The 20,024-nt window shown below is 41.8% G+C and overlaps 1 protein-coding gene across 2 annotated transcripts in view; it reads left to right on the top strand.

Moving 5' to 3' along the window:
* The window catches only part of DNAH5 (dynein axonemal heavy chain 5), a 289,955-nt gene that overhangs the window by 246,681 nt on the left and 23,250 nt on the right, over positions 1-20,024 (top strand). For both annotated transcript variants that reach the window (XM_058715840.1, XM_058715830.1), the window contains exons 66-71: positions 6,333-6,576; positions 7,811-7,925; positions 8,419-8,609; positions 12,893-13,014; positions 14,798-14,947; positions 18,822-19,067. In XM_058715840.1, the coding sequence (XP_058571823.1) occupies positions 6,333-6,576; positions 7,811-7,925; positions 8,419-8,609; positions 12,893-13,014; positions 14,798-14,947; positions 18,822-19,067 (1,068 nt within the window). The remainder of the gene's footprint in view (positions 1-6,332; positions 6,577-7,810; positions 7,926-8,418; positions 8,610-12,892; positions 13,015-14,797; positions 14,948-18,821; positions 19,068-20,024) is intronic.

The raw sequence follows: 20,024 nt of genomic DNA, 5'->3' as shown, positions 1-20,024 counted from the left end.
TGTTCCCAGCAGACATAAAAACATGCACCCTTAGCATAAGTACAAGATTAGAAAGTTTTTATCCCTTTTATCCCTTTTTCAGCCACTTTATTATGCTTTTGTAATGATGTGTGAAATTCTAAAGTATGATTTATTTTGTGCCAACCTATAATTTTATTTTTCAAACTGCTTATTTCCCAAATAAGTATTATAATGCTTCCAAAAATCCATGCTTGGAATGAATCAAGGGAGGGGATAAGAGAGGAGACACATCTTTTGAGCAGCTATCATGATTCGGTTACTGTTGTAGCTGCTTTCCTACTTACATCCTCATACTCACTCTCTGAGCTGTTTTTACATCCATCTCACAGATGAGGAAACTGAGGCTCATGGCGTCACATAACATGGCCAGTGTCAGGCAGCCGTTAGATCCTGGGAGCTGTGATTCAAACCTTTGTCCTCCTGTTGTCAAACCATCGTTCTTCCCATGGCTTTACATTCCTCCCTTATCTGCCTTCTTCAGGTGAGGAGGTTTTCTTTTTTTAATGTCTAGATTTATTTCAGCTTAATGCTAGATAATATGCTTAATGCTAGATATATATATCGATATATCTATATCTGTATATATATCTATATATAGATATATCGCTTCCATATAACACCCAGTGCTCAATCCATCAGGTGCTCTCCTCAATGCCCATCACCCATTTCCCCCTCTCCCCCATCCACCCTCAGTTCTCTGTATTTAAGAGTCTCTTATGGTTTGCCTCCCTCCCTCTCTGTTTGAAACTATGTTTTCCCCTTCCCGTTCCCCATGGTCTTCTGTTAAGTTTCTCAAGATCCACATATGAGTGAACACGTATGATATCTGTCTTTCTCTGACTGACTTATTTCACTCGACATAATACCCTCCAGTTCCATCCACGTTGTTGCAAATGGCAAGATTTCATTCTTTCTCATTGCCAAGTAGTATTCCATTGTATATAGAAACCACATCTTTATTTCAGGTGAGGATTTTTATAACGCTCACCTGTAGGAACTCAGGAATGATCATGATAGTGTGCAAAATGTGGGAATAAAAAATATTTGAATTTTTCCCTTTAGCTACCTTCCCTTTCCTTCCTTCCTTCCTTCCTTCCTTCCTTCCTTCCTTCCTTCCTTCCTTCCCTCCCTCCCTCCCTCCCTCCCTCCCTCCCTCCCTCCCTCCCTCCTTTCTTCTTTCTTTCTTCCTAGAGGGAGAGAGAGCACGAGATGGGGAGAGGAGCAGAGGGAGAGGGAGAATCTCAAGCAGGCTCCATTCTCATCATGGAGCCCAACACAGGGCTTGATCCCATGACCCTGGGATCATGACCTGAGCTGAAATCTAGAATGGGATGCTGAACCAACCCAGCCCCCCAGGTGCCCCTACTTTCTTTCTTAGTGTAATGGTAGTGTGAGTTCTTTTGTTATAGCTGCTTATGGAAAGGAATTTTGTAGGTGCCATGAAATGTCACTTTCTGTACTAATTATTACATTTTTTCAAATTTGAGATTCTTATGTAGTGAATCAATGAATTGAAATAACCAGTAAGGAAGCTTTTTTTTTTTTTTTTTAACGTTTATTTATTTTTGGGACAGAGAGAGACAGAGCATGACTGGGGGAGGGGCAGAGAGAGAGGAAGACACAGAATCGGAAGCAGGCTCCAGGCTCTGAGACATCAGCCCAGAGCCTGACGCGGGGCTTGAACTCACGGACTGCGAGATCATGACCTGAGCCGAAGTCGGACGCTTAACCGACTGAGCCACCCAGGCGCCCCTAAGGAAGGTTTTTTAAAAAATGTAACCAAATAAAAGGAAACAAAAGTGATAAAGGCAGGTTTTGCTGGAATTGCTACATCCCACCCCCCCCCACCCCCCCAAATTAAGAAAGTGATACAGGTTCCGAGCTTTTGTCTTGCTTAGCGAGGGAATTTTCCTTTGCTGGAATGTCCCTGGACCCGACTCGCTGTGCTCAGGGCCTGGTACAGTTCTACACACCATAGCTGCTCAATCAGTGGTGATGGACTGGCCAGAACATGAAGCAGTGGCCGGTGGCCTTTGCCCTTTGTCTTCATGCAGTTTAGTTACTAGAGCCTTTGTTTTAAATCTGTGGTTTTCAGTCACAGGGTGAGAATTTTCACATTTCTATTTCTGGCACCAAGATATGCCTGGATTTTCTTGTTCACTATTTGTTTCAGTCTGAAACAGGGTATAGAATTTAGTCATTCGTTCCAAAATATTGAGAGCCTACTGTGTACCAGGCATCGTTCCAAGAGTTGAGGGAACATATTAATGAACCAAAAAAATCTTTGGAGGCTAACTAATGACTAATTTATATGTTATGTTAGAAAGTGGTAAATGCTGGGGCGCCTGGGTGGCGCAGTCGGTTGAGCGTCCGACTTCAGCCAGGTCACGATCTCGCGGTCCGTGAGTTCGAGCCCCGCGTCGGGCTCTGGGCTGATGGCTTGGAGCCTGGAGCCTGTTTCCGATTCTGTGTCTCCCTCTCTCTCTGCCCCTCCCCCGTTCATGCTCTGTCTCTCTCTGTCCCAAAAATAAATAAAAAATGTTGAAAAAAAAAAAAAAAGAAAGTGGTAAATGCTATTTAAAAACACAGAGTGGGGTAAGAGGGAGAGCTAGGGAATCAGATAGTGGGCTATGATTTTAAACAGGGTGGTCAAAGTAGGTTCCACTGAGAAGGTGACATTTAAGGAGAAGTTGAAGGGGAGGAGGGAGTAAGTTACCTGGCAGGATGGGCCTGACACAGCAACAGCCAGTGCAAAGGCCCTGAGGTAGGAGAGTACATTATGTGTTTAAGGCAGTGGGTCTCCAAGTGTGGTGCCCTGAACAGACAGGAATAGCAGCCCTGCATCACCTGGAGGTAGGTTGGATTCCCGGGCCCTGCTCTGGCTTATTGCTGATTTAGGGCTTACTGGATGTGGCTGGAGAAAAATGAAAAAGGACCCTCACAGGCTGTGGTAAGGTCTTAACTTTTACTCTGAGAGACATGGTTAGTCATTAGAGGGTTTGGGGAGAGGAGGTATGTTTCAGAGCAGTGTTCTGACTGGTAGGCTGGGAATAGACAACGGGCGGTAGGGATGAGCCAGGGAGACCTATTTGGGTCCTGTCATTTAAAGGAGAAATGACAGAGACATGCACCAGGGTGTGAGCGGTGGAGTTGGTGAGGAACGATAAGCCTCCGGGTCTGTTTCTGAAGTAGAGGTGATAGGATTTGCTGATGACCAGGACGTGGAGTTTGAGGAAAGGGACGTAGTGACAGAGGCCTCCAAAATTTTAGCTGCTGGGAGAATGGGGCTGCCGTCTGCTGGGATGGGGAAGGCTGGGGGGCAGCAGGTATGCAGGAAAGAGCCCTGACTTCCCTTTTGGTAGTGTTGCTGGGGTGGTGGGGGACATCTCTTCGACATTCACGTGGAGACGTCGAGACCACGTATGATGAAGAGCTGGGAAGAAGCTCTCAGTTACCAGCGTATCGATGGTGTTTAACACAAGACAGAGTTTGTGGAATTGTTATGCGATGTTTCTCATAGTCAAAAAGAAAATCCTAAAAATGATTACATAAATTAAGCACTACAGGGAAAGGACTTGCACTAGGGTTTCACAATGGCAGTTTGGGCCACGTGTGGCTTCTCCCTCCCCATGATGTTCGTGTGGGCACTGGACCAGAGCGAAGGGAAGTCACCCAATTAATCATGGAATTAATGAGTAGTCCCATTATATTTTGTATGATTTCATATGATTCATTGCTGCATATAACTTTATCATTTTTTTACTTTTTAAAAGTGTATGGATTTTGAAAGAGAGAGCGTGTGCAAGAGTTGGGGAGGGGCAGAGAAAGAGGGAGAGAGAGAATCCCAAGCAGCCTGCCTACTGCCTGCCCAGAGCCCAGTGTGGGGCTCAAACCCATGAACCGCGAGATCATGACTTGAGCCTAAATCCAGAGTTGGATGCTTAACCGACTGAGCCATTCAGCCACCCCAATCACTATTTATAACTTTAGATTTCTAGTTCTCTCAGCGGGGAGTAGAATGTACAATAATTGCTGAGCCCTATCCGGAGTACCCAATCGAATATTTACCCTGCTGAAGCTGCGGTGGAAATCTGAGCCTGGTAACACGTGCCCGGGTAGCTCCACTGGGCACAACTGGAACTGGCAACCATGCCTTTTAACCATGCGTTGAACCCTGGTTTCCCCATATTGTGTCACACGTAAATTCATATTACTTCATTAAGGCGTCTAAGCATCGGTCAGTGGGCACTATATTTAGAAAGCTTTTCAAGCAAACTGACTAATGCATATCTTTCTGTCCAAATTTTTAAATACTATTTACCCACTGTCCTTTTTCCTTTAATATAATTTATTGCCAAATTGGCTTCCATACAACACTCAGTGCTCGTCCCAACAGGTGCCCTCCTCAATGCCCATCACCCACTTTCCCCTCTCCCCCACCCCCCACCAACCCTCAATATGTTCTCTGTATTTAAGAGTCTCTTATGGCTTGCCTCCCTCCCTCTCTGTTTGTGACTATTTTTCCGCCTTCCTTTTCCCCATGGTCTTCTGTTAAGTTTCTCAGGATCCACATGTGAGTGAAAGCATATGGTATCTGTCTTTCTCTGACTGACTAATTTCACTTAGCATCATACCTTCCAGTTCCATCCATGTTGCTGTAAAAGGCAGGATTTCATTCTTTCTCATTGACAAGTAGTATTCCATTGTATATATTAACCTCATCTTCTTTACCCATTCGTCAGTTGATGGACATTTAGGCTCTTTCCATAATCTGGCTATTGTTGAGAGTGCTGCTATACACATTGGGGTACAAGTGCCCCTATGCATCAGTACTCCTGTATCCCTTGGGTAAATTCCTAGCAGTGCTATTGCTGGGTCCTAGGGTAGATCTATTTTTAATTTCTTGAGGAACCTCCACACTATATTCCAGAGCGGCTGCACCAGTTTGCATTCCCACCAACAGTGCAAGAAGGTTCCCATTTCTCCATATCCTCGCCAGCATCTATAGTCTCCTGATTTGTTCATTTTAGCCACTCTGACCAGCGTGAGGTGGTATCTCAGTGTGGCTTTGATTTGTGTTTCCCTGATGATGAGTGATGTTGAGCATCTTTTCATGTGTCTGTTGGCCATGTGGATGCCTTCTTTGGAAAAGTGTCTATTCATGTCTTCTGCCCCTCACTGTCCTTTCCATTTTTGATTCTTTTACTAGCTTCAGAATTAGAGCCTCTCATTAAATAATCTGACTTTTGTGTACAATTTGACTTGGTGCCAGAGGCTCATCTTCCTGCCTCTGGGCTTCCTGCTGCCTTTGGCTGGTTCTTTTTTTTTTTTTTTTTTTTAAGTTTAAAAAAAAATTACATTTATGTATTTTTGAGAGACAGAGTGAGACAGAATGCGAGCGGGGGAGGGGCAGAAAGGGAAGGAAACGCAGAATCTGAAGCAGGCTCCAGGCTCTGAGCAAGAGTTCAGCACAGACCCCAACGCAGGGCTCGAACCCACAAAATGTGACATCATGAACTGAGCCGAAGTCGGACACTTAACCGACTGAGCCACCCAGGCGCCCCTGCCTTTGGCTGGTTCTGTGTCATGGCTGTTCCCTGCTTCCCCATCCTCACTGGTCCCATCTTTTTTCTCCTTCTGTTCCACAGACTCTCCCTCTCCAAACCACCAAGAAGAAGAAGTAACCAATATGGACAATAATCTTTCTAAACCATTCTCTCCCCAGCTATCTATAAAGATCCTTCAGGAAAGATGTAAAAGTTTACTTGTCATGGAGAGAGTAGCACCTGTTCAGGCCCAGAACATTTTTCAACTGCAATGTACCTGCAGCAGTGGTACAGGTTTTTTGCCTGTCATTTGGACCCTTGCTTTTCAGAGAACTGGATACTATTTCAACTAGCAGGTTGAACATAATCACAGTCAAACAACAGAGCTCTTATCAGAAAGAGACTAAGGGAAGACAATGAATCTATTCTGAGAGATCTGTGTGTGTCTTTTCAAATATATTTCAATATATTTTCAATATATTTCACTTTTCAAACAAGCTTAAATATAACCACAACACGTGATTTGACTTTAGGAAATAAATAGACGGTTCGGTGGATATTGATAGTATTTGTAGTGAGTTTCACATTGTTTGCTACCAATTCTTTCCTCCATTAGCTCCCCTCTTATTTTCAGGAAGTTCCTGCAGCCACATATGATAACTACATTACAGGAGCTTGAGAACAGTCCTCTAGGTGAACTTTGTCAGGGATGGCCAAACAATAGTTGTTAATTAAGGAAGAAAATATATTTATGCAAATTAACAGGAATTGGAGAAAGAGAGAACTCATCTCCTAGAAGACGTAACTGCAAACAAAAGAAGGATGAAGGAGCTAGAAGATAATTTGCTTTACCGGCTGACGAGTACCCAGGGGTCCCTGGTGGAAGACGAGAGTCTCATCGTCGTGCTGAGCAACACAAAAAAGACCGCGGAAGAGGTGACACAGAAGCTGGAGATTTCGGCAGAGACAGAAATTCAGATTAACTCAGCCCGGGAGGAATACAGACCTGGTGAGTTTGGTAATGAAAGACAAATGTCACAGGAAAATGAAGTGAGAAACAAACCAAAATCAGAGAAACTGAAGGAAGTAAGGGCTGTGTGAAGTGGGGTGGCCGCTCCTGTTTTGTGACGTTGCGTTGGGACATATACAGTAAGACTGGGAGAAAACATTTTTTAATGGTGTAAGTTCTCTAGGTGCTGATGATCCATGTTAGTTAGCAAATTCTTTCAGGTCCCTGTGAACTTATTTTTAAACTAGAAAGTAAAAAGGGAGACCTTTTAAAGAACGTCTGACTACAGTTTTGAAATTTAAGGAATTAGTGCAGCGTTTATGGGCTGCTCATTAGTTCTTTATCATTTGGTCACAATGAGCCGGTGTTTTGTTTGCAGTCTTTGTATTAGGAAGGTAGTTCCTTGGTCTCCTGGGAGTGCTTTAGTCTTACTCAGCAATTTGCAAAGCAGTGTTGTTCATTGGTTACAAGAGGGGCCTGCTAAAAGAACTCAATTCCCTTTAGAAATTTATCATTCTTTCCGAAAAAATAATCAAAACAGCATCATCTGCTGATGGAGAGTCAGGAGCATCATCTTTGCGATGATGCCTTGTATTGCCACCCTGACCCCAAGCTTAGTCAAGGCTTCCTCATGGAGCTTAAGAATGAGGTCCATAGGGGCGCCTGGGTGGCGCAGTCGGTTAAGCGTCCGACTTCAGCCAGGTCACGATCTCACGGTCCGTGAGTTCGAGCCCCGCGTCAGGCTCTGGGCTGATGGCTCAGAGCCTGGAGCCTGCTTCCGATTCTGTGTCTCCCTCTCTCTCTGTCCCTCCCCCATTCATGCTCTGTCTCTCTCTGTCCCAAAAATAAATAAACGTTGAAAAAAAAAAAAAAAAAGAATGAGGTCCATAAAATGCCTACACACTTTGCTGGGTGTTAGAGTGTTTGCGATCCCATCAGTTACCTTTTCTACCTATGAAAAAATATAGTGAAATTCATAAGGGTTCTAAATCCATAAGAGGTTCTAAAATGGAAAAATGCTGTGTGATAAACACAAATAGCAGAGTGCTTACACAGAGCTTATAAATAAGAGTTAAATATATATAATGAGCATTGCTCTAGACTCTCAGAGCTGGTAGATAGTCATTGATAAAAATAAAACTTGTTGTTTTCATTTAGAGTTTAGGCTGGTCTGGGCACAGATCATTTATTTTCCACCCTCGTAGCACAAGCAACCTTGCTCTCTGTCTTTCAGTGGCAACACGGGGCAGCATCCTGTACTTCCTCATCACTGAGATGCGCTTGGTTAATGAAATGTATCAGACTTCGCTCCGCCAGTTTCTTGGCTTGTTTGACCTTTCCTTAGCCCGGTACGTCTGCACTCAGGAAGCCAAGCTGAATTCTATATCTGTGGGCTAGAATGATGACATTACATTTGTAACTTCTTTTCCTTTTGCTACTGAGTCTTTTTTTCTTTTTTTAATCTAAGTGTAGTGTAATTACCAGGGTGTTAACAAATCATTCTCATTTGTCATTTTATGCTCAGAGACAGGCCCATCAACTCTTCATCCATTGATTGATCCCTTTGGTTTTGTGTGTTTCTGTTACACAAGAAAATTCCCAAGACTTTTTTTTTTGTGAGTGACAGTACCCTGCGGGTAAAATCGATTTAGGCAACACTGAGGATTCTGTTATGTCATTTTATGTTGAGAGAATGCTTGTTATTTTCGATTGAGGATGCTGATTCTTGTGTACAAAGGAACTGGCTCTCCAAAGTTATGTATTTGCCGTTAAAGAGGTTGTTTTTATGGACAATGGGAAAGGGCAGTGGGGTAAGCTGGATTTAAGTGTTCTCTCCTGCAGGTCGGCCAAGAGCCCAATTACAAGCAAGAGGATTGCTAATATCATTGAGCATATGACTTATGAGGTTTACAAGTATGCAGCCCGGGGATTGTATGAGGAGCACAAGTTCTTATTCACCTTGCTGCTTACCCTGAAGATCGACATCCAGAGGAACCGAGTGAAGCATGAAGAGTTTCTCACCCTTATTAAAGGTCAGTATAACAATGGCAAGCGTTGTACACGGGTCCAGATGTACGAATTCTTTGAAGGTCTTGTGCGGTATTTTTTTTTTTTTCTGGCTACAGTAGTTTCCTTGCATGTCATTGGAGATTGCGTATACGTGAAATACTTTATTTGTTCATTTATTGCATGAATATTTATTGAGAACCTACTACTGTATGCCAAGGCACAGACTAGGCACTTGGGGCACATCATAAAACAACAAGTAAATTGTGTAGTATGGGAGAAGCTAGTAGGCACTATACAAAAAGCAAAGCAGGAAAAGGGGGATGGGGAGTTACAGGGTATGTGGACTGGGAATTAATATTCTAAATGGGATATTTAGTGGGGTATCTAATGGGTAGTCCTCCCTGAGAGATGGACAAGTGAGTAAAGGCCTGGAGGAGCAGGGGTCGCTGGCCTTGGGGACATGCAAAGGAAGAGTATCAAAGGAAGACAGCATCAATGCTCTGGTGGGAGTCAAGCCTCCCATGACTGAGGCTGGAGCCATGGTGTGTGTGTGTGGCGGGGGGTGATTGTGGAGCTCATCTTGCAGATATTGATTCTGTATCTGTTGAGGCATTGCTCGCAGGCATGTCCCCTGTGCCACTGCACAATACAGATCAGTGGAAGGCTAGGAAACAAATTTGCAGTCACGTTCTTGAATGTCTGGACAAAAAATATTTAAAGTAACTGTGGAAATGATGCTCGGGTCGAAATGGCTTTATCTACTACACCTTTCTAAGCCATCTCTTTATAGATGAGACACAGTTTTATCTACAGTAGGTGGGGGGGAGATTTTCATGTTTACCTGGAGAGTAGATTTGCAGAGGAACTTGAAAAGGACCCTGAAGGAGCAGTAGGGAAGGGGTGTGGGTAGGCACATGCTGTGCCCTGGGGGTATGTGTGGGTCCACAGCCATATGTGAATAAATGCATATTCGTGTTTGTTTAAATATGCATTTGCATATGTATCTTATAGAAACAACAAAGACTCATTTGGTTACTCTTGAACTTAGAAATGTATGATTTATGGGGCGTCTGGGTAGCTCAGTCCGTGAAGCATCCAACTCTTGGTTTTGGCTCAGGTCATGGTCTCAGTGTCCCAGGGTCGTGAGATCAAGGTCTGTGTTGGGCTTTGTACTGACAGCCCAGAGCCTACTTAGGATTCTCTCTCTCTCTCCCTCTCTCTCTGTGCCTCCCTTCTCTTGGTTTCTCTCTCTCTCTCTCTCTCTCTCTCTCTCTCAAAATAAATAAAGAAACTTAAAAAGAAAAAAAATGTATGATTTATGGACAATCTCTCTCTCTCTCTCTCTCTCTTTTTCTCTCTCTCTCTCTGTCTTTAATTCTTTGTCTCTAACCCTCGAACTCTTGCTCCTTAGGTTTCTTTATTTTTCAGTTTTCCTAAATTGGAGCACGTGGATAAACTGGGGAGACATCCCTTAGATGTTTGGTGTCGGGGTTGACTTTTTTGCCGAGCCCTTCCAATAATACTGTCTCATTGACTGGTCCTCCAGCTGATGGGCATTTACTGTGGCAAGTTGTTCCCGACATGAAATGCATTTCCTCATGAAATGCATCCAGGTCTGGTTGAAATACCGTAAAGTGTGTTACAGTTTGGCATGATGATAGCAGATGTGGGATTAGGTTTAGCAAGACTAAGTGAGAATAGTGACTTTGCTGATTTCTTGATGAGTGTCTCAAGCAGATTCTTTAACTTTTTTCAGGCTTCAGCCTCCTCAGCTGTAAGACAAGGATAGTCAAATCTACATCATCAGATTCTTGAGAGGTCATACAATTTCTGTAAATCTCGGCACATGGAACGTGTTCAGCAAATGATAGGCATTGTGATATTTTCTTTAGTATTTTAGTTTGTTTTGATTAGTCCCCGGCTGGCGTAGGCTGGACAGCTTTTGTGGGTCTTTGGCATTCAACAGTTTTAGAATGCTGCTTTATGAAACGGAGTGTCAGAAGAAACTTCGGAATGCAGTTACGTTGTAAGATTGCTCTTTGCTGGTTATGTTTAGTGACAGTTACCCAGTGAGTGAACTCTCCTGCAGAGGGAGTTCACGTGTTTGAAAATGTTATTTAAAGATTTTTTAAAAACGTTTTTGATTTTTTTTTTAACATTTATTTATTTTTGAGACAGAGAGAGAACATGAACAGGGGAGGGTCAGAGAAAGAGGGAGACACAGAATCTGAAACAGGCTCCAGGCTCTGAGCTGTCAGCACAGAGCCCGACGCGGGGCTCGAACCCACGGGCCGTGAGCTTATGACCTGAGCCGAAGTCGGACACTTAACTGACTGAGCCACCCAGGCGCCCCCGTTTTTGATTTTTTTGAGAAAGAGAGAGAGAGAGTGAGGGAGGAGGGGAGGAGCAGAAAGAGAGGGAGAGAGAAAATCCCAAGCAGGCTCTGTGCTGTCAGTGCAGAGCCCGACTAGGGGCTTGAACTCCCGAACCGCAAGATCATGACCTGAGCCAAGATCAAGAGTGGGATGCTTAACCAACTTAGCCACCAGGTACCCTGAAAATGTTATTCAGATAGCAACAGTACTTTGATACTGGTCTTTTAATTTGCTCATCTCCAAGGTGGGAAAGGATCAGTCCAGATGGCGTGCTAAATCTGCTTTGGCTATACCGCTTTATAACTGTGTGGTGTAACTTGTATACATTTTTTGTTATAAGAACACATCATTTTTACGAAGTATTACCTTAAAAATTGGAACTTACTTTTTCTGAAAGTAAGGGTTTCCAGAATGAAAGCAACAGCGTAAGTCTCAATCATCTTGAGAATTTATTTTGAATTATTCCTATTCCAACCATTTATTCATCAGAAGTACATTTAATCTGGTGCCATATTATCCAGGAATACATCTGTCCCCAACCCATTACAATCATTCTCTGTGGCCCATTGTACACTGTTAAAGCAGATAAGATATTCATGACACAGTTACTCTCTACTAAACAATGAATAATGCTTTGGTTGCAAGAAACACCCTTTCCTTCCCATAAATAGCTTCTCCCTAACTCTCTAGTGAATATCTTATTCTTTTGAGTTTGTTGGAAAATGGACGGTTTCCATAGAAATTGGTATGACATTTTTCAACACAATGCCACTGTCCTTAGGTCTTTAACTACTCCCTGCCATTAAAGCAATCTGTTTTGATTTTGTGAGTTAATAATCTTATCAAAATTGCTTCAAGGCCACACTTACCTTCTTGGAAATATACTAAGATGGATTTGGCAAAAGATAGTAATTTAGTGGGGTCCATGGGGTACCTGGATAAAGTAGAGATTGGCTCAATAAATATCTTGAGTATTGTTATTTGTTCATGACCTGCTCTGTTCAGAAAAGGATTTTAAAGGTAACCAAATGCATTGGTTATATTCTTTTAAGAATCATGCTTGGAGCATATTTTCCCTGAAACATTTTAATAGATGGTGTTTATTGAACAGTATATTATATCCTATAAAGACTTTCTAACTCTTCCTCTGACTTAAAATATGACTGTTTACACATTTAGTTTTTCTGAGGTGAGCAACCATAACATTTTAAGGTGTCATTTATTTTATGGTACTGTGAGAGTTACATGAATCGCATGAGCTTAGGTAAATCAGCAGCAAGATAAGAGTCACTACCCAATGGAAATATTTGCTGTGGTTAGATTGACCAAAAATAAGTGATACAACACAGGATCCTTCGATGTGCTCAAAATGGATATAGATAATATACTGATTTATAGATGAGAACTCTTTAAACACATGTAGTGCTGCTGACATTTCTAGATAAATTCTCTCCTTGAAAGAGCTTGTGTGAACATCATGCACTTCTTAACATTGACAGTAGCTACTCATTTAGTGACCCTCTGCTCTGGTCTTGATCCCATTTCGTGTGCTTTACACATGTGTTTTCTGTCATTCTGTCATTATCACAACATCCAGCCTTCATTATTCCCAGCGTACATATATTTGGAAACAGAGACCCAGACAGATGAGCTGCCTTGTCCCAGACCTTGGCCAGATGGGGCTAGGATAGAATTCAGCATCCTCCTGGGCCACACTTATATTGCTGATTCTCAAGTGTGTTTTTCTAAAATCATCTATTCCTTTATTAAATTTTAAAGCTTGTCCATTACGATGACACCTTTCTGAGTTAAAAAAAATGTCAAGGTTGTAAAATAATTAAAATGAAAAGTGTAAGCAAAAGCTGTTGTAAATAGACTGTTTTAGAGTAAAGAAAGAAAAGTCTAGTAACTTTTTATGTTTAATTTTAAAGGAGGTGCCTCATTGGACCTTAAAGCTTGTCCTCCTAAACCATCCAAATGGATCCTGGACATGACCTGGCTGAATTTAGTGGCACTCAGCAAACTTAGACAGTTTTCTGATGTCCTTGATCAGGTAACTTGTGCTTTGAATAAACTTATGGCAGTGTCATGGGGAGCAGCTTCCTGATTTATCACCAGCTACAGTATTTGCAGAAGAGAGATTTTTTCACTTTGTCACTCATACAATGGTATTACCTGTGTTTGACCTTGCTCATGCTCACTCAACTCTCTGATAAAGCGAACTCCACCCAAGTTTAACTACTATTGTCCTGTACCATATGTCAGTATCACCAACTGGAGATCCACAAGTGGGGAAACTGATAGATTTAATTAGATCATTAGATACAGTTAAGAGGAGATTGAATGGAAAAAAAAAAAAAATACAAAGAGCCTGTATCTAAATGCCTGCCCATTTGTCCTGGTCTCTCTTCTTCTTCCTCTCCTTGTCCTTCCACCATTATATTGCTTTAGCCAGGCATCTGGACTTACATCTAATGCCAGTGCTTGGCCCCTTATCTTTACAAGTTATTGTCCTTTCCCAACCAGCCAGTTCCCTATGAATTGTGTATGTACTGGGATCATGGAAGTTGGGTCTGGAGAGTTCAGTTGAGACAAACCAGGAAACAGATTCTTAAAAATCAGAAGACCAGAGAGGTCACACTGACAGCAAGGTGGCTTTATTCAGCCATGAGTTGTAGACTTTTTTATGACCAGAACCTGTGCTAAGGTTGGTTCTTCACTTTCCTCCCAGTTGAAGTTGACCAGAAGCTTAATGTTCAGCTTTTTAAAAATGCTTTGTATGTTTTTATGTATTTTTATGTTTTGGCCTATGTCTGGTGATCTGCATTATTTCTACCATGTAGTAAAATAACTTTCATTTGGGAGGTTTTAATGCACTCTAGCTTATTCCCCTTGAAGGTGACTGCTAGTGACCTTTCCTGGACTGATATCTGTTCAGTAACAGTTGCTGTCTTATGGAGATTATCTTGTGCTGAAATCCCTCCATGTCATATAGTCTTTGATGACTGAGGGAAGTTATTGTTTTTTACTCTTATATGATACTTTCTAAATACAGATCTGGAATGCCTTTTCCTTTGATTAGGCCTCCCAGAAATATACCAGGGGCTTTAATCGAAGGGAATATACCAGAGAACATAGGATTACATTTATCTTCAGATGTTGTTTGTTTGTTCTATGTTTTTGAGATGATTACCGACAGAATGCTTGTCTCTCTTTGAGTTTTTAAGCTCTAAAGGATAATGGACTGTATTCTTTTCCTCTTTCTCAATTACCTAAAGGAAACATGTGTATCATTATTCATTCGATGATGATATGAAATGGTATATTTCAAATTACTCTAGATTAATAGAGTATTGACCAAAAAGCTTTTTGTTCAATAATAAACATGCATTAAATGTCTTCTTTTGTGCCAGGAGTGGTCCTGGGAAATGAGGAAGCATATGTGAATAACTAAATGAATTTGTTCTTGATAATGAGAGGATTTCATGAAGCAAATCAGATTTCCTTAAAATAATGAAAATGAGTTTTCATTGATTTCTTTATTCCTTACAAAATTGTTACCACAAAGGCATTAGAAGATATTAAACAAATCAAGACTCTCCCTACTTCAAAAACTAGCTGTAAGCTGGCATTAATACAGAGTGACTTTAGCGTAAATCACATTTGATTTTAGACTTCTACACTTTTTGCTACTAGAATATAAAATAATGAAAAGGTCAAAGGATATCTTTCACACATGTCTGGAATGGTCAGAAGGTTTGATGAAAAATATCTGTGAACTATTACTAAAAGATTTTCTTGTGCTGTGATGCAATTCTTATCCCCTGATATTTCAGATATCAAGAAATGAGAAAATGTGGAAAACTTGGTTTGATAAGGAAAACCCTGAGGAAGAACCCCTTCCAAATGCCTATGATAAATCTCTTGACTGCTTTAGATGTCTTCTCCTTATTAGATCCTGGTGTCCTGACAGAACCATTGCCCAGGTAAAAAGTACATGTTAGAAAAAATAGGAGAATATATTTTTTTTAAAGATTTTTTTAATTATTATTTTTAAGTAATCTCTGCACCTAGTGTGGGGCTTGAACCTACAACTCTGAGATTAAGAGTCACATGCTCCGCTGACTGAGCCAGCCAGGCACACCTGGGAGAATATATATATATGTATTTTTTTTTTAATTTAAATTTTAGTTAACATACAGTGCAGTATTGGTTTCTGGAGTAGAATTCAGTGATTCATCACTTACATATAATACCCAGTGCTCATCCCAACAAGTACCCTCCTTAATGCCCATCACCCATCTAGCCCATCGCCCACCCACCTCCTTCCATCAACCCTCCATTTGTTCTCTAGAGTTAAGAGTCTCTTATGGTTTGCATCCCTCTCTCCTTTTTTTTCTTTTCCCCTTCCCATATGTTCATCTATTATCTTTCTTAAATTCCACATATGACTGAGATCGTGGTATTTGTCTTTCTCTGATTGACTTATTTCACTTAGCATATACACTCTAATTCCATCCACATCATTGCAAATGTCAAGATTTCATTTTTTATGGCTGGGTAATATATTCTATTGTATATATGTACCACATCTCCTTTATCCATTCAGCAATTGATAGACATTTGGGCTCTTTCCACAGCTTGACCGTTGTTGATAATGCTGCTATAAATATTGGGGTGCATGTGTCCCTTTGAATCAGTATTTTTGTATCCTTTGGGTAAATACCTAGCAATGCAACTGCTGGATCGTAGGGTAGTTCTGTGTTTAACTTTTTGAGGAACCTCTAAACTGTTCTCCAGAGTGGCTGCATTCCCACCAACAGTGCAAGAGGGTCCTCCTTTCCCTAGGAGAATATTTTTAAGGAGAATTTCCTTTGAAATATAAAGAAATGTTGAAAATTTTAATCCCAATGTGAATTTTCTTGGAGGCTTCTTTGGAATTTTCTAGCAGTACCTATGTGCAAAGTGAAAAAATAAACAAATATAGCAAGGTGTACGTTTGGGCTAAATGATTTACTAATCTTCTTTGTTCTAAATGGTACAAGAATGAATGAGAATGCCATGTTTTTAAGTTGTCACATAGGTATAACATAAAGGTGATGTATTGCTCTTCCATACCATTTTTATATTAACTTAGACATGATATGGCTGCTCCATTTTGTTAGTAGTAAAAGAATGTTTCTTTAAATAGGAATGATGAGAAGGCACTAGGAGGAGAGGCAGATGAGAGGGTAGCACAGTATTCCCAAATCTATAGTTGTGATCCCAGACAGCCTCACCACCCCTGATACAGGAGATGGCTTAAGATTTCTTGAATTTTACGTATGGTTTAAATGTGAATCCTGCCTCCGAAAGATCCATCTTTTCAAAGACTTTTAATTTGCTGGCCCACCATCATGGAAATGTCACTGCTAACAAGACCTGCGGTGTCCTGCCTTCACATGAAAAACTCAGCTTGAATATTCAGCTCAGCTTGATTCCTTAGGTGCTTCTCCCAAGAAGCCATATAGTAAAAATAGGCTGGGTTTATAATGGGATGTAGGAAGTTCAGCGCTTCACTCTCCAGAGGGAGCATTAAAACCGTATGGAGTAACCATCTCCAAAATCCATGTAAGTACCAAGGAATCATGAAAACAACTAGATTCAATGATTTATTGAGAAAAGAAAAATGAGTTTTGCAATGCAGGGCAACTGAGATCACCCTTCCTTCAGTTTTTCTTCTCAGTTTCATTACTTTTATCTTGCCCAAAAGAATTGTCAAACTGTTGCCTTAAGGACAATGTAGAAAGTTCAAGTAGTTCGTTTCTTTCTTTTTCTTTCTTTCTTTCTTTCTTTCTTTCTTTCTTTCTTTCTTTCTTTCTTTCTTTCTTTCTTCCTTCCTTCCTTCCTTCCTTCCTTCCTTCCTTCCTTCCTTCCTTCCTTCCTTTCTTTTTCTTTCTTTCTCTTTCTTTCTTCCTCCTTCCCTCCCTTTCTTCCCCTCTTTCTCACTTCCTTCCTCCCCTCTTTCCCTCCTCCCTCCCTCCTCCTCTTTCTTTATTACTTCTTCTGCTTTCTCCCTCCCTCTCCTCTCATCCTCTCCCTCCCTTCCTCTCTTCCTTCCTTTTTACCCCCTCATGTAACATTTTATTTGGTTCAGTGCTAAAATTGAAGTCTACAAGCTCCTTTGTAACTTTGTCTTCTTCATCCTGGCGTCTGTCATCTATAGGCTGGACACAGCCATGGCTTCCTAACTGGGGTCTTCTCGTTCCTTCTTGCCCACCCTAGTCAATCCTGTATGTTCTAGAGAACATACAGAAATGGAAATAAGATATTCTATTTCTTGGCTTTTAAAGTCTTTCAGTGCCTTCCCATGGCCCCTATGATAACACCCAAGTCTTAAGATCTAGAAGTCCTCTCTGGAAAAATGTTTTCTCCTCTGAAATTCGTATGCTCACATTATATTCCTTTTGTGATTTTCAACGAGACACCTTCTTGGGAAGCATATTAGAAGGTCTACAGTCTACATTCAGTCCCCATTTCCCATAAGCAGCACCAGGCTTGTTCTTGGTATTTCAGCTGAGTATGACTGCCCATGTCAGGGGACATTCGAGGGCCTGGTTGCAAAACCATTGCATTCTCGGAGGGTGTCACATGGTACATACACATTTATGTCTCAGAAGCACCCAGAAAAGAACAGGTGCAGAGGTGTGATTGACCATTTTTAAGCTCAGAGACGTAGGGTGTGGCAATCACTTTGAGAATGGATAGAGCATAGCTAGGTATTCAAAATGGAAGAAGAGCCTGTATTACTGACTGAAATCAAACTTTGGATGTTTTTAAGTCAAAAACAATGGTTTAACCAGTACCACCCTTACTTTGGCTATCTGAAGCCTCTCTGATTTAAGGGAAACTCTACCTACAACTGTTTTGTGTTTCTCTGGGAATGAAAGTGGGGTCCTACTAAGGTCCACCTCACCAAGGCTCACTTTGCCCTGCACCTGGAAAAGTTACAGTTCATGTTGTACCCCCACCTGGGCTCTGCTTATTATGTGAGAGCAATTCTTCTGGGGAATCCCACCGGGGATAAAAAACGTGGGTCTTACTCTAATGGGGTGGGAGAAGATAACAGAATGGAAGGAAGTTTTTCTTTGAGGGCACGCAATGTTTACCAGAGGGAGAATATAGACTAAAGGTCATACTCACAATAGTATTTTATCTAACATAATTATTTTACCTTATTTGAAAAGAGACTGTGTTGTTCAAAATATTTATATATGGTTGATAAGTTGACATAGCCTGTGATACTGCAAGCATGTATTTCAGTCAAACCAAAATTAACGGTAAGGGAGATAAGCCAAAAATGGAAAGATATGACAGTGATTAGGAGAACAATTATGGACTAAATCTTTAAAACATTAATGCATTCATTCAGGAAGCGTCTAATATATTTCATTCAACAAGAAGTCATTCAGTAGTTATCTATTGATAAGTATCCATTAAACCCCAGGCATTGTGCTGCTTACTTGATTATTGGAATGCATGTGCATTTCTCTTAAAGCATCCTAAAGAATACAGTCGCCTAATATTTTACATTTTTTTATGTACCAGGAAGTAGCCAGTGTATTGAACCAGGTTCCAGACAAGGAGTCCACCAACTCGGGTTCTGGTCTTTGAACTGTGCGACGTGTGTTGGCAAATAACACAGCCCCTCCACCTACGGAGTGGAGATAGAACAAGAAAAATGTCTATGTCCTATTTCCCTAAGCAGAATTACTCTGGGCATCAAGATAATCTATAAAAATGAACTTTGGAAGCCACAGTGCATCAGACACGTGAAGGGGATAGAGCCACTTTTTGTGACTCCTGTACTGTCTTTGACAGGCCCGCAAGTACATCATGGACTCCATGGGAGAGAAGTATGCGGAAGGTGTTATCCTGGACTTGGAAAAGACGTGGGAGGAATCTGATCCGCGGACACCACTCATCTGTCTCCTGTCTATGGGCTCAGATCCCACGGATTCCATCATTGCCCTGGGGAAGAGATTAAAAATAGACACGCGTTATGTGTCCATGGGCCAGGGCCAGGAGGTCCATGCCCGCAGGCTCTTACAACAGACCATGGCGAATGTGAGGCCAAATGTCTACTCTTATGTTGTTGATATTGCAGGTTATAGAATAGCAACGCAGAAAAGAACTTGAGCATCAATAAGAATTTAAATTTATGCACTGTGTGTTATTCACTAAAGAGGGAAAAGTATAATATCTATTAGGAAATTTTCATGGAAAAATTAGATATAATTTAAGACTTTTTCTGCTGAACCTTGACTTATGGAAAACTTAGCCGACCAGAACATGTTATTTCCCAACCAGTTTGCATAATGCTAAGCTCCACTCCAGATCTCAAACCCTCAGTGGGGTCTATAGCCCCCAACTCTGCCTCCACCATATGCTCCGGCCCTTCCGGCTCTGCTCTTGGAATCCCCACATTCCAGAATCCACCATACCATGCCTTTCTTGAGTTCCAGAGTGCATAATCTATGCCCTGGAGCCCCCCATGCCTGGCCCAGGTTTCAGAGGCCAGGAATCTGCCATTACCCTGCAGTGGTACCAGAGGTTTTAGGAAACCTGGCTTGTCACCTTCCAGGCGGGGCTCCTAGAACCCTCTGAGGCTTGCAAATTCTGTAGCATGCAGAGCATGCCATACCCAGGCCTCCCGTGGGGGCCACCGTATGGTGATCTCGCAAATGGGATAGCCACACCCAGAGCCGGGGCACTTTCGGGGACTTAAATGAACTGAATGCTGAAGGTCCTTCTTCCATTTTGTCTCCAGGGCACACAACACATGAGTGCCCTGTCCATCTCCAGGACAGGGCACTCATGTGTTTACTCTGGCCTGGCATGTCCAGCTCTGCCTGTAGGATCCCTCACCCCTGCTCCCCTCTTCTTCCACGCCTTGACCAAGCAGGGAGGGCAGAAGCACTTGGCTTCTCATTCCTACTGGAGAACGTGCAGTTTTGGTCTAGATGCCTTTCTGGCTTTTTTTTAGACCAGACCTACTCCTTCTTCCCTTAGTCTGAGCTCTTT

The sequence above is a fragment of the Neofelis nebulosa genome, chromosome 1, assembly GCF_028018385.1.
Source record: "Neofelis nebulosa isolate mNeoNeb1 chromosome 1, mNeoNeb1.pri, whole genome shotgun sequence".
NCBI lineage: Eukaryota > Metazoa > Chordata > Mammalia > Carnivora > Felidae > Neofelis > Neofelis nebulosa.
The sequence above is the reverse complement of the archived record's forward strand: the minus strand, read 5'-3'. Positions and strand labels throughout refer to the sequence as shown.